This window comes from Salvelinus sp. IW2-2015, linkage group LG4q.1:29 (assembly GCF_002910315.2).
Source record: "Salvelinus sp. IW2-2015 linkage group LG4q.1:29, ASM291031v2, whole genome shotgun sequence".
In the NCBI taxonomy this organism is placed as follows: domain Eukaryota; kingdom Metazoa; phylum Chordata; class Actinopteri; order Salmoniformes; family Salmonidae; genus Salvelinus; species Salvelinus sp. IW2-2015.
In genome coordinates this window covers 45,173,216-45,192,897 of record NC_036842.1, presented here as the reverse complement: position 1 = coordinate 45,192,897, position 19,682 = coordinate 45,173,216, and the positions used below count along the sequence as shown (strand labels likewise).

Genomic DNA, 19,682 nt, shown 5'->3' with positions numbered 1-19,682 from the left:
GCAGGCAAAAACCTGAGAAGTTCCACTTCCTGTTTGGATTTTTTCTGAGGCTGGTAGATTTACAACCAAGCTCCCATTGAAATTACAACGAGATATGGATGAGTTTTCACTTCCTACGGCTTCCACTAGATGTCAACAGTCAATAGAACTTTGTCTGATGACTCTACTGTGAAGGGGGGCCGAAGGAGACAGGAATGAGTAACCACTGCCATGAGGTGACCACGCTTTGACTACGTGCGTTCACGTGAGAGGCAGCTCCGTTCCATCGCTCAACTGAAGTCAATGTAATTCTCCGGTTGGAACGTTATTCAAGATGTATGTTAACAACATTCTAAAGATTGATTCAATACATCGTTTGACATGTTTCTACTGACTGTTACGGAACTTTTGTACATTTCGTCACGTTTTAGTGAACGCGCTTTGCGACATTGGAATTGTTTACCAAACGCGCTAAACAAAGTAGCTAATTGGACATAAATAACAGACATTATTGAACTAATCAAGCATTTATTGTGGACCTGGAATTCCTGGGAGTGCATTGTGATGAAAATCATCAAAGGTAAGGGAATATTTATCATGTAATTTCTGGTTTCTGTTGACTCCAACATGGCGGCTAATTTGACTCTTGTTCTGAGCTCTGTCTCAGATTATTGCATGGTTTGCTTTTTCCGCAWTTRTTTTTTAAATCTGACACAGCGGTTGCATTAAGGAGAGGTATATCTATAATTCCATGTGTATAACTTGTATTATCATCTACATTTATGATGAGTATTTCTGTTGAAACGATGGCTATGCACTATCACTGGATGTTTTTGGAACTAGTGAATGTAACGCGCCAATGTAAACTCAGATTTTTTCATTTGTGAATATGAAATTTGGCCAAAAGAATAATGAAATGAATTACATAAAATAAATTCAGCTTATTCCTATCGTTATTTGCGCGGCTATCAAAACGTCAGGGTAAGCCTACACGAAACACAGACCTTATATGAAGTGGATCTAACATCCACGACAGAAAAAAGATTGGTGAAGAAACATTTCCGGGTTTTACCGCTAGGTTTTATGGGTATTATGACMCCTACTGTGGTACTCAACACACCAGTATGTTGTAGTCTGCCATTAAACTTCAGAAGAACACGGAAATATGCGACGGTAAACAACATTATATGCTACGGTTATATTAATTTCAACAGTTTACTGTATGATATGCATGCATACAACCTTGTAGCCAATAACTATACGTGTCTGTCACCGAATGAATTATGTGAAGCTGGAATGCGATGTACTAAAGTTAGTTAGAGGTGATCGCTGCACTGTTATCATTGTTGGGACGTCAAAGGGTCAGACTGCTGCACAACCTCTATGGAAGCTCTAGTCTAGAGCACACGGTTGCATTTTGTTTAAGAGCATTCTCATATTCCGTGTGGTCTTTCAAAAGTGTTAGTTTAAATAGCGCATACACCCTAAACGTTTACCCCGATTCTATTGATTTCAACGTGATATCGATGAAAGRGATTCACCAAAAACAGTTMCTTTACACTTACCGCGTTGGCGACTTGAATCAAAATGCAACATTTCAAAATGTAGCTAGCTAGGCGTCTTTTACAAGTTGTCATCTAACCAGTGATGTACATATTATTCCCATATTCCGTGTGGGTTTTGAACTGTGTTAGTTTTAACTGGACGTGCGATTGATTTCAGCGTGATAATCGACATGTGTGATTTACAAAATAGTGTTGCGTTTCTTGTTCTGTTGGTGACCCCCGTTTTAAAAATGCAACATTCCAAAAATCTGCTGACACTCTTATGCAGGTTGTTCTCTAACTAGTGATGTAAAAAAAACTCCAGTTTCCATGTGGGTGTTGAGTTGTGGTAGTTTCAACAGAGCTTGCAAAATAATTTCCCTCCTAATCGATATGAGTGATTTGTTGCCACTTGTCAAAACAACAGGGTTTTTGGTGCATGTGCAGTTTATAAGATGGTAGTTATTTTCTTAAACTATTTTCTACATTGTAGAATAATAGTAAAGACATCCAAACTATGAAATAACACATATGTAGTAACCAAAAAAGTGTTAAACAAATCAAAATGTATTTTATATTTGAGATACTTCAAAGTAGACACCCTTTGTACACTCTTGGAATTCTCTCAACCAGCTTCATAAGGTAGTTACCTGGAATGCATTTCGATTAACCTTGTTAAAAGTTAATTTGAGCCAATCAGATGTGTTGTGACAAGGCAGGGGTGGTATACAGATGGTAGTCCTATTTGGTAAAAGACCAAGTCCATATTATGGCAAGAACAGCTCAAATAAGAAAAGAGAAACGACAGTCCATCATTACTTTCAGACATGAAAGCCAGTCAATCCGGAAAATGTCAAGAACTTTGAAAGTTTCTTCAAGTGCAGTCGCAAAAAACCATCAAGCGCTATGATGAAACTGGCTCTCATGAGGACCGCCACAGGAAAGGAAGACCCAGAGTTTCCTCTGCTGCAGAGGATAAGTTGGAGTTACCAGCCTCAGAAATTGCAACCCAAATAAATGCTTCAATGAGTTCAAGTAACACACATCTCAACATCAATTGTTCAGAGGAGACTGCGTTAATCAGGCCTTGTCGAATTGCTGCAAAGAAACCACTACTAAAGGACATTGCTTGGGGCAAAAAAACACGAGCAATGGACATTAGACCGGTGGAAATCTTTGGTCTGATGAGTTKAAATTTGAGATTTTTGGTTCCAACCACTGTGTCTTTGTGAGATGCATAGTAGGTGAACGGATGATCTCCGCATTTTGAGATGGTTTMGGATGAATTGGACCACAGTGAAGGAAAAGCAGTCAACAAGTGCTGTGAGGGAACTCCTCCAAGACTGTTGGAAAAGCATTCCAGGTGAAGCTGGTTTAGAGAATGCCAAGAGTGTGCAAAGCTGTCATTAAGGCAAAGGGTGGCTATTTTGAAAAATCTAAAATATTTTTAATCACATTTTGTTGTTGTTGATTTAACACTTATTTTCCTTACTACATGATTCCATATGTGTTATTTCATAGTTTTGATGTCGTCACTTTTATTGTACAATGTACAAAATAGTCAAAATTATGAAAAACCTTTGAATGAGTAGGTGTTTCCGAACATTTTTGACTGGTACTGTATATACAAGTAGTGCAGAGTGTGGTGAATTGAGCCAAAGGGTTAGTTGAGCCACCCTTGTTTCTAGGAAACCATACACACAATTAAACATTTGACCAAATATTTAGGAAGAGGTCAATTCATGGAGTCTGGTGAAGAAGGAAACCAGATGGGAAAAGTGGTAAGCAAGTTAGGTGAATTTGTCTTATAGATTTCATGATGCTTATCTTTTTAAGATAATTTTTTACATTAGCTGGGGTCTCTAAGGTGCAATATGAGGTCCTAAACCTAGCATGAAAGTGCTTCCTTGTAGCTGTGTGGGCTAATATAGTGTAAATATTTGCCTTGGGGTAAGTTGAGCCAATGGCCACTATACCCCATACGAATACTGATTACATTTTGATAGTTTAATGCATAATATGCATAGTATTTTTTTAATATGTCATGCATAGGAACATTATGCCCCCTGCATACAAATGTTAAACAAGCAGGGAACTATCCCCACTTGAGGTTCTTGAGACTAGTCAAGGATGTGAGAGAAGGGAAGTCCATTTGAGCTGCAGCAAGGGATAAACACATTTACTTATGACACTGAAGATGTACATTGACAAAAAAAGAACAAGTACCTGTGTGAAAGAGAAGCTATGATAGAGTAGCAGAGGCAAACAAGGTCTTATCTGATGGTATGGACTCTGAGCTTGCTCAACATTTAAGAATATTGCAGATCAGTTTCATGGGCTTTGTAGCCTCAAATGCAGAGAACTTCCTTACAAATTGGCACGTCGAAACAACGTCCCTGTCCCAGACAAAAGTGATATTGAACAGAGAGATCTATAGCTGAATGTAGGTATACACAACCCCAATGAATTCATTAAACTTTGACCTACCAGCACAATCACCCACTGTCACAGGACACCATCACCCAATTACCCCAAGGTAGCTCAGCTTACCCTGTCCCTAAGCTCAATTTACCCCATACCCGGGTTTAGTTGTGCAAAGAGACCACTTTTCTGGGACAAGCTATGTTTTTTGTTTACATTAATTCTGATGCACAATATCTGGAAACTCATGTAGATATCTTTGTTAGAAAGGATACTATATGTCCCTTGATGTAGTGATGCTGAATATACAAAGCTCAACTTAACCCAATCTCCCTTAGTATGATTAGGCCTACTTGTTGAACATGTACAGTGCCTATTATTCCACATTTTCTTGTCACWGCCTGAATTCAAAATTGATTAAAAAATCGTCAACAAAACATTACCCCATAATGACAGTGAAAACATGTTTGGTTTTTACATTTTAGCAAATTTATTGAAAATCAAATGGAGAAATCTAATTTACATAAGTATTCACAATACATGTTAGAATCACCTTTGGCAGCAATTACAGCTGTGAGTCTTTCTGGGTAAGTCTGTAAGAGCTTTGCATACCTGGATTGCACAATATTTGCACATGATTCTTTAAAAAAAATATTCAAGCTTTGTCAAGTTGTCATTGTTAAACGGACGTTTTCAAGCCAATTTAAGTAAAAATTGTAACAAGGCCACTCCGGAACATTCAATGTCGTCTTGGTAAGCATCTCCAGTGTATATTTGYCCTTGTGTTTAAGGTTATTGTCCTGCTGAAAGGTGAATTTGTCTTCCATTGTCTGTTGGAAAGCAGACTGAGCCAGGTTTTCCTCTAGGATTTTGCCTGTGCTTAGCTCTATTCCATTTTTTATGGCAATGACAAGCAGACCCATAACATGAAGCCGCCACCACCATGCTTGAAAATATGAAGAGTGGTACTCATGTTGGATTTGCCCCAAAAATAACACTTTTTATTCAGGACATGAAGTTCATTTCTTTGCCACATTTTTTGTAGTTTTACTTCAGTGCCTTTTTTTCAAACAGGATGCATGTTTAGAAATATGTTTTATTCTTTACAGGATTCCATCTTTTCACTCTGTCATTAAAATCACCATTGGCCTCATGGTGAAATCTCTGAGCGGTTTCCTTCCTCTCCGGCAACTGAGTTAGGAAGGACGCCTGTATCTTTGTACTGACTGGGTCTATTGATCCACCATCCAAAGTGTAATTAATAACTTCACCATGCTCAAAGGGATATGCAATGTCTGCTTTTTTATGTTTACCAAACTACCATTTGATGCCCTTTTTTGCTAGGCATTGGAAAACCTCCCTGGTCTTTGTGGTTGAATCTGTGTTTGAAATTCACTGCTCGACTGAGGGACCTTGTAATTATGTGTGTGGTACAAAAATCATGTTAAACATGCAACTTATTATGTGACTTGTTAAGCACATTTCTACATCTGAACTTATTTAGGCTTGCCATAACAAAGGGGTTGAATGCTTATTGACTCAAGACATATCAGCTTTTCATTTTATAATACATTTCTAAAAACATAACTCCACTTTGACATTATGGGGTATTGTGTGTAGGCCAGTGACACAATCTCAATTTAATCCATGTTAAATTCAGGCTGTAACACAACAAAATGTGGAAAAAGTCAAGGGGTGTGAATACTTTCTGAAGGCACTGTATGTGTAGATGGTACATTTTATCTTAAGGTTTTCCATATCACAAACTGTTTCTGCATATTGGTCATTGATTTTGGCACGTTAAAACTGTTTTGACATTGGGCTATTTATCAAAATGTCTTGTCAACTGGAAGCAGAGACAGCATAATTTTCAACTTAAGTTAWAGGAATATAAATCAAACTTTCAACATTAACATCCAATGGTATTGTACTTAATCAGGTAAAATCTGCTGTTTAAACCAAAAATGTGCTGTGGTTTATTTAACGGGTTTGCCCAATAATCGGTTGTTAACGACAGTTGTACTGTATGTATGCTTTAATGAAAATGTGTAGAGTAAGATGTGTATGAGACCAACGTGTATACTTTTTGACCCTGTGTGTGTTACAGTATGACCCGTCATGCGTGTGAGGACGGCCCAGTCTTGGAGGAACAGGAGACAGAGGGACAGAGACAGCTCCACAGTCTCCTCCTACAGCAGTTAGACACAGACGTCAACATAGACAGGTGAGCCTCCCTACACACACACACACACACACACACAGAATTACAGTAGCATTTACCACACAGTTCAGATACAATAACCTACACTTCTACAAAATTATAATAATAATAGATTATATATATATATATATATATATACTTTTTTTTACACCCCCTTTCCTCCTCAATTTTCTGGTATCCAATTGGTAGTTACAGTCCTGTCCCATCGCTACAACTCCCGTACGGACTCGGGAGAGGCGAAGGTCGAGAGCCATGCGCCCTCCGAAACACAACCCAGCCAAGCAGCACTGCTTCTTGACACGACGCCCGCTTAACCCGGAAGCCAGCCGCACCAATGTGTCGGAGTTAACATCGTACACCTGGCGACCGTGTCGAAACACCGTACACCCTGTGCCCGGCCCGCCACAGGAGTCGCTAGTGCGCGATGGGACAGGAACATCCCTCCCAGCCAAACTCTCCCCTAACCTGTACGACGCTGGGCCAATTGTGCGCCGCCCCACYAGTCTCCCGGTCGCGGCCGGCTGCGACAGAGCCTTGACTCGAACCCAGAATCTGTAGTGGCACAGCTAGCACTGCGATGTAGCCTAGATTGGATTTATAGAGTTTTTCTACCAACTGAAAGCGCTTTACATAGTAAGGGGGAAACTCACCTCATCATACTGTTTCTTTTCTTATACAGCATTACAATAGCAAGTTGCAACAGCCACATTATTTACATATTTTTATTACACCCTAGGTCAGGACTGACAGTTCACTTTTCACATAGGATTTATGGTATGTCGCCTGTAAAAGACAATGAGGTAATGTTACTATGACTACCTTTCAAACCAGCCCATTTTTACCACCTTTTTGCCGTTATAAGCCTATTATACCTCCCGTACACATGCCGGCACCGGTGATGAGTGCACAGGAGTAGAGCTGTGAAGATGTGGGTAGGCGTTTATTTTAATAAATCCATTGAATATACACCATCACAAAGATCTGTTATTCGTTCGTTGAGGCAGGCCCTTAGAAAACATTATAAGACTAATACAATGTATTTTCACAAGAATAGCATATTGAGTTTGTTACTTGTCTGCGCAGCCTATGAAATAAAATKAAGTGTGTTAGTTTGTTCATTAAACAGACAAGATAACCTTGCATTCCCCTGCCGTAATCACAGTCAACAAACATATGTTTTATAGAAAGAATATAACAGAAGAAAATATAAATAATACTTTTGCCACACCACTTCAGTGTCTCATGGGAATGTGTGGTACTGCTGTCATATAACAAAAAGTGATATTTTGAAACAGCCCAAAGTGACTATGTGCTTTCAAAACCGTTGTATCTGTTCTTTCCGATTAAAGTAAAGAAATCAAAAAAATCTGATCTGGATGAACCTCTGCAATGATTTGAAAAAGTCACTTTTTTGATCCACGTTTTAATAATTTTTTCTATACCCTCCCTTCGCTTTGTTAAGGAGCAGGCGTCGGGTGTTAAATTGGGAGTATCTTAATCATGATAGCCTGCCGATAGAAAACAATAGCAATTTATAATTTCAAAAGGATGTGAGACTTGTGTTTTATATTTCACAACTTCTGCGGGCTTATGGGAGTTGCCTTAACGCGATTSAGCAAAATAATAGGCCTACACTTAATTTAGGCTACATTATTGCATGTTAACCCTGAAATGATCAAGGCATGTGAACTAAATGATTAAGAATTGCTGCTCCCGAAATGAAATCTTATTATCTACTTAGAGACAGACTCAGACCTCTCATTCAGACCACATTCAGAGAGACCACATGGACGTAGAGATCTCTCATGTGTTGTCTCAGATGTGTTGTTATCTACTTAGAGACAGGCTCAGACCTCTCATTCAGACCACATTCAGAGAGACCACATGGACGTAGAGATCTCTCATGTGTTATCTCAGATGTGTTGCCAAGAGGAAGTGTTTTGCCCCTGCTGCGCTGTACAAGCCGTTTGGGGAGCAGGCTGCCGGGGTGAGGAGTCTATCCCAGTTCCAGGCTCTACAGGACGGGGAGAGTGAGCTGGCCAGTCTCAGGGAGCTGGGGCTCACAGACCTGGAGGTAGAACTGTGGCTCAACAGAGACCAGCCAGAGAACACTGAGAAGGTGAACGTTATTTATATATATCATTGATATTATATAACAAGGGACGGTACAGTTACTGGACACCCACATCCTACATCCTGTTGGGAAAAGCAGTTAATAATATCGAAGAGAAGGTGATTGGTGCTTTTCAGTGTGCAAAACTGGTTTAAATGARGTCAGTACAACCAGATTGACATTATTACATTCTAACCAGTTTTGCCCACTGGTAATGCTGGAGATAATGACAATATGGTATATGTATGGTGTGGTTGTGGTTTTCAATTACACCTCCCAAGAAGTAATACAGAGCCTGTGTGTAAACAAAAGAAAATGTTTGAAAAGTGATATTTACTGATTGACCAACTGTGAGTGTTTTTTCAGACGCCAAAACCTCCTGGTGGTGTAGCCTGATATAGATATTGATTGTATGACCTACCATGGGTCTCTGTGGTAACTCAGGCATCCATCCAAACTGTAAGAGATGAGGGATGAACTTACCTCAACTCTATTTACTTCAATACTTACTGAGAAAAGGATTCTATTATTATTCAACCTTTTATTTATATCGGTTAGTCTCATTGAGATAAAATCTCTTCACTTCAAACAACATGGTCAAGCAGGCAGGTATGGTGGGTACGTGGGTGGTGGTTCAGGGCCATGGTGTGTTTTCTACAGGCAGCCATGTTGTGTGTTCTGCCCTACAGGGTCATGGGGTGTGTGTGGCCCCCGGGGCGCGGCAGCAGCGTCTCCTGGTGATCCAGGACAAGATGGATGCCAGGTCAGAGCTCATCTCCCGCCCACAGCGCTTCTCAGCCAGCCTACCCCTGTCCCGCAGAGAGATGGAGATAGAGAAGGCCCTGTTCCAGGGCAATGACCGCCTGGGTTTCCTCACTGCACTCTATCATCAAGGTGGGATGATTCAACTAACACCAAAAATAATAGTGGGCACTTTGAATACAATGTTGTTTAACATAACTAATGAAAATGCAGAGGGGAGTTATTGTGACTGGGTTGGAACCAAAGTGTTGATAAGTGTTTGCTAGGGGACCTTATAATCTTTGGCTGCATTTTAATGTTTTCTCTMAGCTACTTCATGTAGCGAACATATTCTTGCTTTGCGTCTTCCTCTTTGATTTTGCTGCACAAACAACATGSTGATTTAAGTGTACACCATCTCTGGTATGATCTGGCTTTATAGCTAATTATGTTCGCACTGACTCAGTACATTTATTAGCTATCGATTAGCATTACAGGCTAACAATTAGCGGCTAACAAGATTTAGGCCCAACTTGCTAAGAAAAGACAAACTAGTGTCGTGACTTTACCTTCATTAATCTGATGACTGTTATTTATTTAATCAACTAACAATGTTTGTTACCCAATTTAAATGAATCATGTAACAATTAACTCATTAGGATCTGGGGCAACACGGTAGAGGTTGTTTAGAGTTATCATCTGCTGAATTAAACTAGAAGATATATATCTATTACATCAATAWACAGTCAACTTATTAATCATACCTCATATCATATTATCATTCTGAACAGCCGTAACCTTCTTGGATCTGCAAACACCCCAGCCTTACTCAGGATTCAGTACTACACATTGGTTTAATTATTTATTTACTAGTTAACTAAATAATAGCACATAATAAACATACACCCTTTACATGAGACAACAGTCTCTAGTGGACTGACAAATATGGTAGCTTGTTACACCGAAAATGAAGAGGGGTGGGGGAGAGAGAGAGAGGGAAAAGGGACACTTATTTTTGACACATTTCAGAACTATTCTCACATTTATCATATACTTTGCACACGAACGACCGCCCGTTTGGAATAAGAAGCCATGAATGTATTTACYTGRGAGTGCCTTTGTTCGCCGTCGGAACCAGGCCTTCTTAGGAAGGATGTGGTTTGGCCTTTCAGCTTGTAAGGCTCTGATTGTCCGAAAGGGTRCGGACCGTCTCCTCTACTGTTGTTCACTCTGGAAGATAGCCAGCCATGTTGACGGTTCCRATTGGTGAWGATYGTAGGAGAATACGGTGATTMGAGACTRGTAGTAGGATGGGATGGTTTGAAGAGTAGTAGAATGGTCCTCCTTAGATTAGCTTTTCTCGATATCTGACTTTGGACAGCTAATCAGACGTACCAGTGATTGTCTGGYAGGAGAGCTTCTAGCCTACACTTCYTGTTGGTTATTCAGGGTTCAGGGGTCAGACCACTTTACACGCACAGCTGCAACCTTTCAATGTTCTGGTCTAAATGAAGGTGAGGATTTCTTCACTTTGAGTTGAGGTTCAAAGTTCCAKCCATTTCAAACGTGTAGCTCCCGCCTCACGTTTCTTGGTCTAATGTTAATCTCTGTTGGCAATCCTTTTATGCACCGAAGGGGATGGTTCCTTCAGTCTGACACGCTCTCTGACCTCACTCGGGGCATGGCTACTTACTGRGCAAAGGTATATGATAGCAAGTTATCTCTTATGACTCCTAAAATCACATTCCTATRTTAACAAAAATAKWTTTTCATATWWTATGCACAACMTATTGGATGGAAACTTGACAGATWAAGGGGGTATACTTTCCAAGTTACAGTATTWCGTCCATACCATTTTTAATGCCATCACAAAATAAAAACCAATATGAAATTKGTTTTCTATAGCTCCACACTGACCCTTCCCCACATTCTTATGTMAGAAATATTGTTCCAGTATCCACTTTTGACTGTGTTAGAGATCCGGCGGGAAAAAGTCTGTTAACAAAGACCATTCCTTGGTGGATTRTACTGGACGGGAAGAAAGAGCCCCCTTCTCCTGTAATTTACAACAGGGTGTGAACTGTCAAACGGCCCAGCTCCCTCCTCCCCTCTTCTATGGGTGAGAGAAGGTCTGGTTATTGTCAATCATTGCCAAGCTGATCTGACCCATTGTGATCCTKACAGGACAGTTATGACACTAGCTGTTTGCTGATGTAAGAAACACAAACGTATAGTGTAATTATAGAACGCTAGTGGATTTATATTGAGAAACCAAGTGAAAAAAGTATCATTGTCATCAACACTGTTGCATGTGCTGCACTGACCATGCAGACTGAACGCKAGTGTCTCGTGGTCGAGGAACGACAAATGCGCTCCTTGAGTGATGGGGCGGGGCTAGGTCTATGTGGAAAGCGCCATTGAGAGAGCGGAGAGAGAMGACTCAAGTGGCGAAGTAAACTCTAAAAATGGACGTTACATACGGCGCYTCACATTTAACAAACAAAACATTCAAATACCTTTAGAAGGTCAAGCAAAAACACAAACCGGTKTGTGGATCATTATTACCTTTGTATTGTAAAATACGGTATACCGCCCAGCCCTATGTTATGTTATGATGTGTTGGTTTGTTCACACTGCAACCTCCATAGACCAAGAAGTTAGAAAGCCTAAAGGGAGTTTGAACAAAAAAAGAGTTTTGAAGGAGTTTGAACAAGTCCTATGTGTGTTGGAAGTGTTTCACACTCCTTGCATGTTCACAAATAGAACACAATAGGAATTTGGGGCTGGTCTTGTTCTGTGCCTGGGGAACCGGTCCCTGGGGCTAACATACTGGCTCCTGGGGATTTGAGGGAAGGAAAGAAGAGAAAAATGAACAAAGAGTAATGAGTTAAGTAGAATGTAATGACAATATTTTCTTATCTAAGATGTTTTATGTTGGAAGACCTCGGCATCAGTGTTTTGTGTATATGTTTTCTGTTGTTGTGGACTCAAGTCGGACTATTACATTGATTTCCCCTCTCCATTTGTTTTGTACACTGCTGCTACTCGCTGTTTATTATCTATGCATAGTCACTTCACCCCTACCTACATGTACAAATGACCTTTAGCCTGTACCCCCTCTCACTGACTCAGTACCGGTACCCCCTGTATATAGCCTCGTTATTGTTATGCTATTGTGTTACTTTTTATAATTTTTTACTTTAGTTTATTTGGTGAATATGTTCTTAACTATTCTTGAACTGCACTGTTGGTTAAGAGTTTATTAAGGGCTTGTAAGTAAGCATTTCATGGTAAGGTCTACACTTGTTGTATTCGATGCATGTGGCATAAAGTTTGATTTGAGTCAAATGACTTTGGACTCGAGTTTGACTCGAGTCACAAATTTGACGACTTGATATAAAATAACTTGGACTTGGAGCCTCAAGACTCGGGACTCGACTTTGACTTGAGACTGATGACTTGAAATGATCTGTCCGGGTTTTATCACTCATTTTCTGGCACAGAGTCTCCGTGGGTTACTCTCCACAGAGACCGTAGCCGCAGCATCTCCCTTGCAAAAAAAATGTGCACTCGGCCCTTTGATTGGAACGGCAAACTGTCAATCAACACAGGTCGGGTGAGCGAGTGAACAGACTGCTGATTTTCTGTACAGATATAGGATCGGGAGCAGCACGAACGTCAAATTGTAGGGATAGAAGATTGCCATAAAAAATWAAATATTACTTGTTTAGTTTGTAAGCTCACTTGCAGTTGGGCATCAAGCAAAAACGACTAGCTTAGGTTTTAGGCCTACTGGTCTTTTGGTATGTCAACATTTCTTGAAATTGATAATTAACGTTTGAAACTAATTACAAACTGCATTTGTAATTAGTTGTTCAAATMAATTATTAGCCTACAGTGGCGAAGACGCACCATCTCTACTTGCGCTCTCCAAACTCCCGCCATTGGAGAGAGCTTTTTTCGCTTGTTGAAATGTTTACTGTTACTTTCACACGTTGAAATGCATATGTGGAAAATCTGTATTCCATCTAATCCCACAATAATTGTTACCGTTTCATCGTTCCGTCTCCATATCGTTTGTTGTTTCATGTTTGATACAATACYTCTTKATTTGCCATGTCTTACCCTCTGAGTGGGCGCAATGTTTATTATGCACATGAACYTTCGCAAGACTCATGAGGTGGAAGTTKTGTTTTATTTAATTCAATGTATGSTTTGTTTCCTGGGTTACGTCAGAGTTCCGTGTGTCTGTGTCATTCTGGTTTTGCGTAAAGGCTTGTGCACGCCTCCGTGCGCATAGAAATAGGCTACYTGGGCTGCGCACCGTATTTTGGAGTCAGTACGTTGAATCTRTAGGTTTCTTCCTAGGTTCCGGCCTTTCTAGGGAGTTTTTCCTAGCCACCGTGCTTCTACACCTGCATTGCTTGCTGTTTGGGGTTTTAGGCTGGGTTTCTGTACAGCACTTTGTGACATCGGCTGAACTAAAAAGGGCTTTATAAATACATTTGATTGATTGGATGTAAACAAATTTGTGTACACAATTTGAGAGAAATAAGCTTTTTGTGCATATGTAACATTTCTGGGATCTTAAATTTCAGCTCATGAAGCATGGGACCAATACTTTACATGTTGCGTTTATATTTTTGTTCAGTATAAATAGATGTATGCTATATCTGTCACGGCCGTCGAAAGAAGTGGACCAAAGTGCAGCGTGGTGAGCGTACATTCTCTTTTATTTTAGTAAATGTCGCCAACAAAACAAGAAACAAAAAAAAACAACCGTGAAGCTTACAGGGCTCTAGTGCCACTAACAAAGATAACTACCCACAATCACAGGTGGGAAACAGGGCTGCCTAAGTATGATTCCCAATCAGAGACAACGATAGACAGTGGCTAGGAAAAACTCCCTAGAAAGGCCGGAACCTAGGAAGAAACCTAGAGAGGATCCAGGCTCTGAGGGGTGGCCATTCCTCTTCTGGCGGTGCCCGGTGGACATTAAAACAGTACATGGCCAAGATGTTCAAACGTTCATAGATGACCAGCAGGGTCAAATAATAATAATCACAGTGGTTTTAGAGGGTGCAACAAGTCAGTACCTCAGGAGTAAATGTCAGTTGGCTTTTCATAGCTGAGCAATCAGAGGTCGAGACAGCAGATACGGTAGAGAGCGAGTCGAAAACAGCAGGTGCGGGACWAGGTAGCACGTCCAGTGAACAGGTCAGGGTTCCATAGCCGCATGCAGAACAGTTGAAACTGGAGCAGCAGCAGGTGGACTGYGGACAACCGGTGGACTGGGGACAGCAAGGACTCATCAGGCCAGGTAGTCCTGAGCAGGTCTTCAGAGAGGGAGAGAGTTAGAGGGAGCATACTTAAATTCATACAGGACACGGGATAAGACAGGAGAAATACTACAGATATAACAGACTGATCCTAGCCCCCCGACACATAAACTATTGTAGCATAAATACTGGAGGCTGAGACAGGAGGGGTCGGGAGACACTGTGGCCCCATCCGACGATACCCCCGGACAGGGCCAACCAGGCAGGATATAACCCCACCCACTTTGCCAAAGCACAGCCCCCACACCACTAGAGGGATCTTTTCAAACCACAAACTTACTACCCTGAGACAAGGCCGAGTATAGCCCACAAAGATCTCCCCCACGGCACGAACCCGAGGGGGGCGCCAACCCCGACAGGAAGATCACGTCAGTGATTCAACCCACTCAAGTGACGCACCCCTCCTAGGGACGGGATGGAAGAACACCAGTAAGCTAGTGACTCAGCCCCTGTAATAGGGTTAGAGGCAGAAAATCCCATTGGAGAKAGGGGAACCGGCCAGGCAGAGACGGCAAGGGCAGTTCGTCGCMCCAGGTCCTTTCCGTTCACCTTCACACCCCTGCGCCAGACTACACTCAATCATAGGGCCTACTGAAGAGATGCGTCTTCAATAAAGACTTAAAGGTTGAGACCGAGTCTGCGTTTCTCACATGGGTAGGCAGGCCATTCCATAAAAATTGAGCTCTATAGGAGAAAGCCCTGGCTCCAGCTGTTTGCTTAGAAATGCTAGGGACAATAAGGAGGCCTGCGTCTTGTGACCGTAGTGTACGTGTAGGTATGTACGGCAGGACCAAATCGGAAAGATAGGTAGGAGCAAGCCCATGTAATGCTTTGTAGGTTAACAGGAAAACCTTGAAATKAGCCCTWYRCTTAACAGGAAGCCAGTGTAGAGAGGCTAGCACTGGAGTAATATGATCAAATTTTTTGGTTCTAGTCAAGATTCTAGCAGCCGTGTTTAGCACTAACTGAAGTTTATTTAGTGCTTTATCCGGGTAGCCGGAAAGTAGAGCATTGCAGTAGTCTAATCTAGAACTGACAAAAGCATGGATACAGTTTTCTTTATCATTTTTGGACAGAACGTTTTCGATTTCTGCAATGTTACGTAGATGGAAAAAAGCTTGATATGTTCGTCAAAAGAGAGATCAGGGTCCTTCACAGTTTTATTTGAGACAACTGTACAACCATCAAGATTAATTGTCAGATCCAACAGAAGATCTCTTTGTTTCTTGGGACCTAGAACTAGCATCTCTGTTTTGTCCGAGTWWWWWWWWWAAATCCGCCATCCATTTCCTTATGTCAGAAACACAGGCTTGCAGGGAGGGCAATTTTGGCGGCTTTACCATGTTTCATTGAAATGTACTGCTGTGTATCGTCCGCAGAGCAGTGAAAGTTAACATTCTTTTTCCGAATTACATCACCAAGAGGTAAAATATATAGTGAAAACAATAGTGGTCCTAAAACGAAGCCTTGAGGAACACCGCAATTTACAGTTGATTTGTCAGAGGACAAACCATTCACAAAGACAATCTGATATCTTTTCGTGTGTTTCCAATTTCTCCACATTATAATAATGTGGTGATCGATGGTATCAAAAGCAGCACTAAGGTCTAGGAGTACGAGGACAGATGCAGAGCCTTGGTCTGAAGCCATTAAGTAGTAATTTACCACCTTCACGAGTGCAGTCTCAGTGCTATGATGGGGTCTAAAACCAGACTGAAGCATTTCGTATACATTGTTTGTCTTCAGGAAGGCAGTGAGTTGCTGTGCAACAGCAGGATGGCTTCTTCCTTTAGCTGGAGATCCCTCTGCTCCTCTTCACCGYTGGGCAGAGCTACAGCTCTCATATGATTAACTTCTATCTATTCAACCAGGACAACTGCTATTTCTCCACAGCCTTTCCTACAGTTGGACAGATTTTATTTGGTTTCTCAAGGGTAGCCTGTGCAGTCTTGCCTTCTACTTGTGTCCATTCCGATAGGACAGGTTAAGCATGTTACAGAGGCTATTTCTTTGGAGCTTTTGCCCGCGTATATTTAGTCAATGTACTTGTATATTTTTTGTGATATGGCGCTTTCCTTTTCACTGTTGGATCACAAGACCTGTAAATAAATGTACACCCTGAGCACGTCAACCTGCCTTCTGCTGATGTCATGCCCTTACCACTGCTACAAGGTCCCTATTTTACAATGACATGATTAAAATGTTGCTGTTGACAAAATAATGATATAAGGGCTGTCTGGTAAACTCAATAACTAGACAAAGATTTGTAGTTGAACAATTCATTGCATGTATAGATATATTTTTCTCTTGACTTGAGATGACTTGAAACAACTTGGGACCCAACTTGACTCACTCTTAGAATGCGCAACTTGGACTCGACTTGTCTCGTTCTACTTGGGACTCGACTTGACTCGGACCTTGAGACTCGCTTGTGACTCGAATAATAGTGACTTGGTCCCTCTGGTTGTTGGTGACTGTCATGTATTGAAAATATAAAATGAAAGAAAGGAATTGTCCTTTTGTCCATCTTCCTGTTTGTCATTGGCAATATTGAAATCAGACAGCAAGCAATTACCCTGTAACTACCTAGTAAGCAAGTAGGGCGGCAGGTAGCCTAGCACTTAAGTGCGCTTGGCCAGTAACCGAAATCCCAGAGCCGACTAGGTGAAAAATCTGATGTGCCCTTGAGCCCTAATTGCCTCTTTGGATAAGAGTGTCTGCTAAATGGCCAATATGTTAAAAAAAATTTTTTTTAAAGTAGGCTACAAGCTGTCATGGACTACTAACACTTATGTGCTCATGATTTTGGTCTTTCCCTTAGAGGAAGATACCCAAGCTGACCAGCAGGGGGCATCTTCCTCAAACCCCCTGGACTCCCTGTACAGAGATGTCCTAAGTGATAGGCGAAAACACACGTCTGTGTCTGTATCAGAGGACTCTGATCTGAAAACCACAGGACACTCACCTCCACCTCAGCCTGAACCACAAACTGACTTTGAGAAATCACAGAGCTCATGGAAAAGCACCGACCAATCCCAAGTCCAGCTTGACTGTAAATCTGATCCATTGAGAAGTGGGATCAAGGACTCTGACCAATCAGCTACAATGGACACTTCTGGCCAATCACAAGATCAGGACCGACCTGTACACAAGCAATTGTCAGCTCCAAAGAAGATAAATGTGAGCCAGCCAATTGGTAGTCTGTGTAGTGCGGCAAAAGCGGGGCCTGGGGGTCCGGTGATGGTGCGGGGAGAGGTAGAGGAGGTTCCAGAGGAAGAGATTCAGCAGAACCGTGAAACAGAGGAAGGGATCCGGAGCATACCACGGTTCCACAACTACCAGCCAGGGAAACCATCAAAGGTAGAACCTTCCTCAACGTAACATCCAACGAATTGTGTTTTAGTAACCGTGTTTCCCTGAGAGATAAGAGTATCACTCACTCGTTCTAATGACATTGACCAGACTCGGTTACGTGTCTGATATATCAGCTACTCATATTACAGACAAAAAATGAGACAAACTGTTAACTGTCTGAGTTCAGTCTCATGGCTTTGAGATCTGCCACACCACCTTGCTGTTGTCTGGTCCCTGTGGTTGTCCGTAGGTGCTGTGTGTGAAGAACCTGAGTGCCCGTGCCTCTGTGGCCCAGCTGGTGGCGCTATTCTCCAGGTTTGATTGTGACATCACCCAGCCTGTAGTCTACCGCCTACTCACTGGCAGACTGAAGGGACACGCCTTCATCACACTACCAGGTAACACTGACGTGCGCACACACACACAAACTTTATCAGATTTACTCTCTCACACACACACACACACACAAGTTCTCCCTGTAGGCTCAGATTACACGCATCCATACACTCCTCTGTCTTTAAGGTGACTGAGCTCATACACACATGCACTCCCTCGCTCTATCTCTAAGCAACACACCAATTCAAATGTGCTAGCTATGTGTATACATTGCACGTAACACGTGCTGTAATAATTGTGTAACGTAATACAATATAGTACGATGCATTCGAAAAGTATTCAGACCTCTTGACTTTTTCCACATTGTATTACGTTATAGCCTTATTCAAAAATGTATTAAATCTTTTTGTTTCTCATTAATCTACACACAATGCCCCATAATGACAAAGCGAATATATATTTTTTTAAACAGAAATACTTTATTTACATACGTATTCAGACCCTTTGCTATGAGACTCAAAATTGAGCTCCGGTGCATCCTATTTCCATTGATCATCCTTGAGATGTTACTACAACTTGATTGGAGTCCACCTGTGGTAAATTCAATTGATTGGACATGATTTGGAAAGGCACACACCTGTCAATATAAGGTCCCACAGTTGACAGTGCATGTCAGAGCAAAAACCAAGCCGTGAGGTCGGAGGAATTGTCCATAGAGCTCCGAGATAGGATTGTGTGGAGGCAAAGATCTAGGGAAGGGTACCAAAAAATGTATGCTTCATTGAAGGTCCCCAAGAACACAGTGTCCTCCATCGTTCTTAAATGGAGGAAGTTTGGAGCCACCAAGACTGGCCGCCCGGCAAAACTGAGCAATCGGGGGAGAAGGGCCTCGGTCAGGGAGGTGACCAAGAACCRGATGGTCACTCTGAATGAGCTCCAGGGTTCCTCTGTGGAGACAGGAGAACTTTCCAGAGGACAACCATCTCTGCAGCACTCCACCAATCAGGACTTAATGGTAGAGTCTCTGAATGTCCTTGAGTGGCCCAGCCAGAACCCGGACTTGAACCCAAACGAACATCTCTGGAGAGACCTGAAAATAGCTGCGCATGGCTTACCTTTGAAGAATCTGACATTAAAATATATTTTGATTTGTTTAACAATTGTTTGGTTACTAAATTATTCCATAAGTGCTATTCATAGTTTTGATGTCTTCACTATTATTCTACAAGGTAGAAAATAGTAAAAAATAAAGAAAAACCTGGAATGAGTAGGTGTCCAAACTTTTGACTGGTACTGTATATAATGTATATGGTGAATTCTGAATACTTTCCGACCCCTTCCCTTTCCCACATTTTTTACGTTACAGCCCTATTCTAAAATTGATCAAATCTTTTTTCCCCTCATCAATCTACACACAATAGCCCGTAATGACAAAGCAAAAACAGGTTTTAGACATCACATTACATTATTATTCAGACCCTTTACTCAGTACTTTGTTGAAACACCTTTGGCAGCGGTTACAGCCTCAAGTCTTTGGGTATGACGCTACAAGCTTGGCACACCTGTAATGGGAGTTTCTCACATTCTTCTCTGCAGATCCTCTCAAGATCTGTCATGTTGGTAGGTAGCATCGC

The 19,682-nt window shown here is 41.5% G+C and overlaps 1 protein-coding gene across 1 annotated transcript in view; it reads left to right on the top strand.

The window, feature by feature from the left end:
• Window positions 1-1,067: 1,067 nt before the first annotated feature.
• The window catches only part of rbm41 (RNA binding motif protein 41), a 20,342-nt gene continuing 1,727 nt past the window's right edge, over window positions 1,068-19,682 (top strand). Inside the window, exons 1-6 of the mRNA XM_023984793.2 lie at window positions 1,068-1,152; window positions 6,052-6,168; window positions 8,083-8,284; window positions 8,968-9,172; window positions 17,180-17,718; window positions 17,963-18,110. Of these exons, the coding sequence (XP_023840561.1) occupies window positions 1,145-1,152; window positions 6,052-6,168; window positions 8,083-8,284; window positions 8,968-9,172; window positions 17,180-17,718; window positions 17,963-18,110 (1,219 nt within the window). The 5' untranslated portion in view covers window positions 1,068-1,144. The remainder of the gene's footprint in view (window positions 1,153-6,051; window positions 6,169-8,082; window positions 8,285-8,967; window positions 9,173-17,179; window positions 17,719-17,962; window positions 18,111-19,682) is intronic.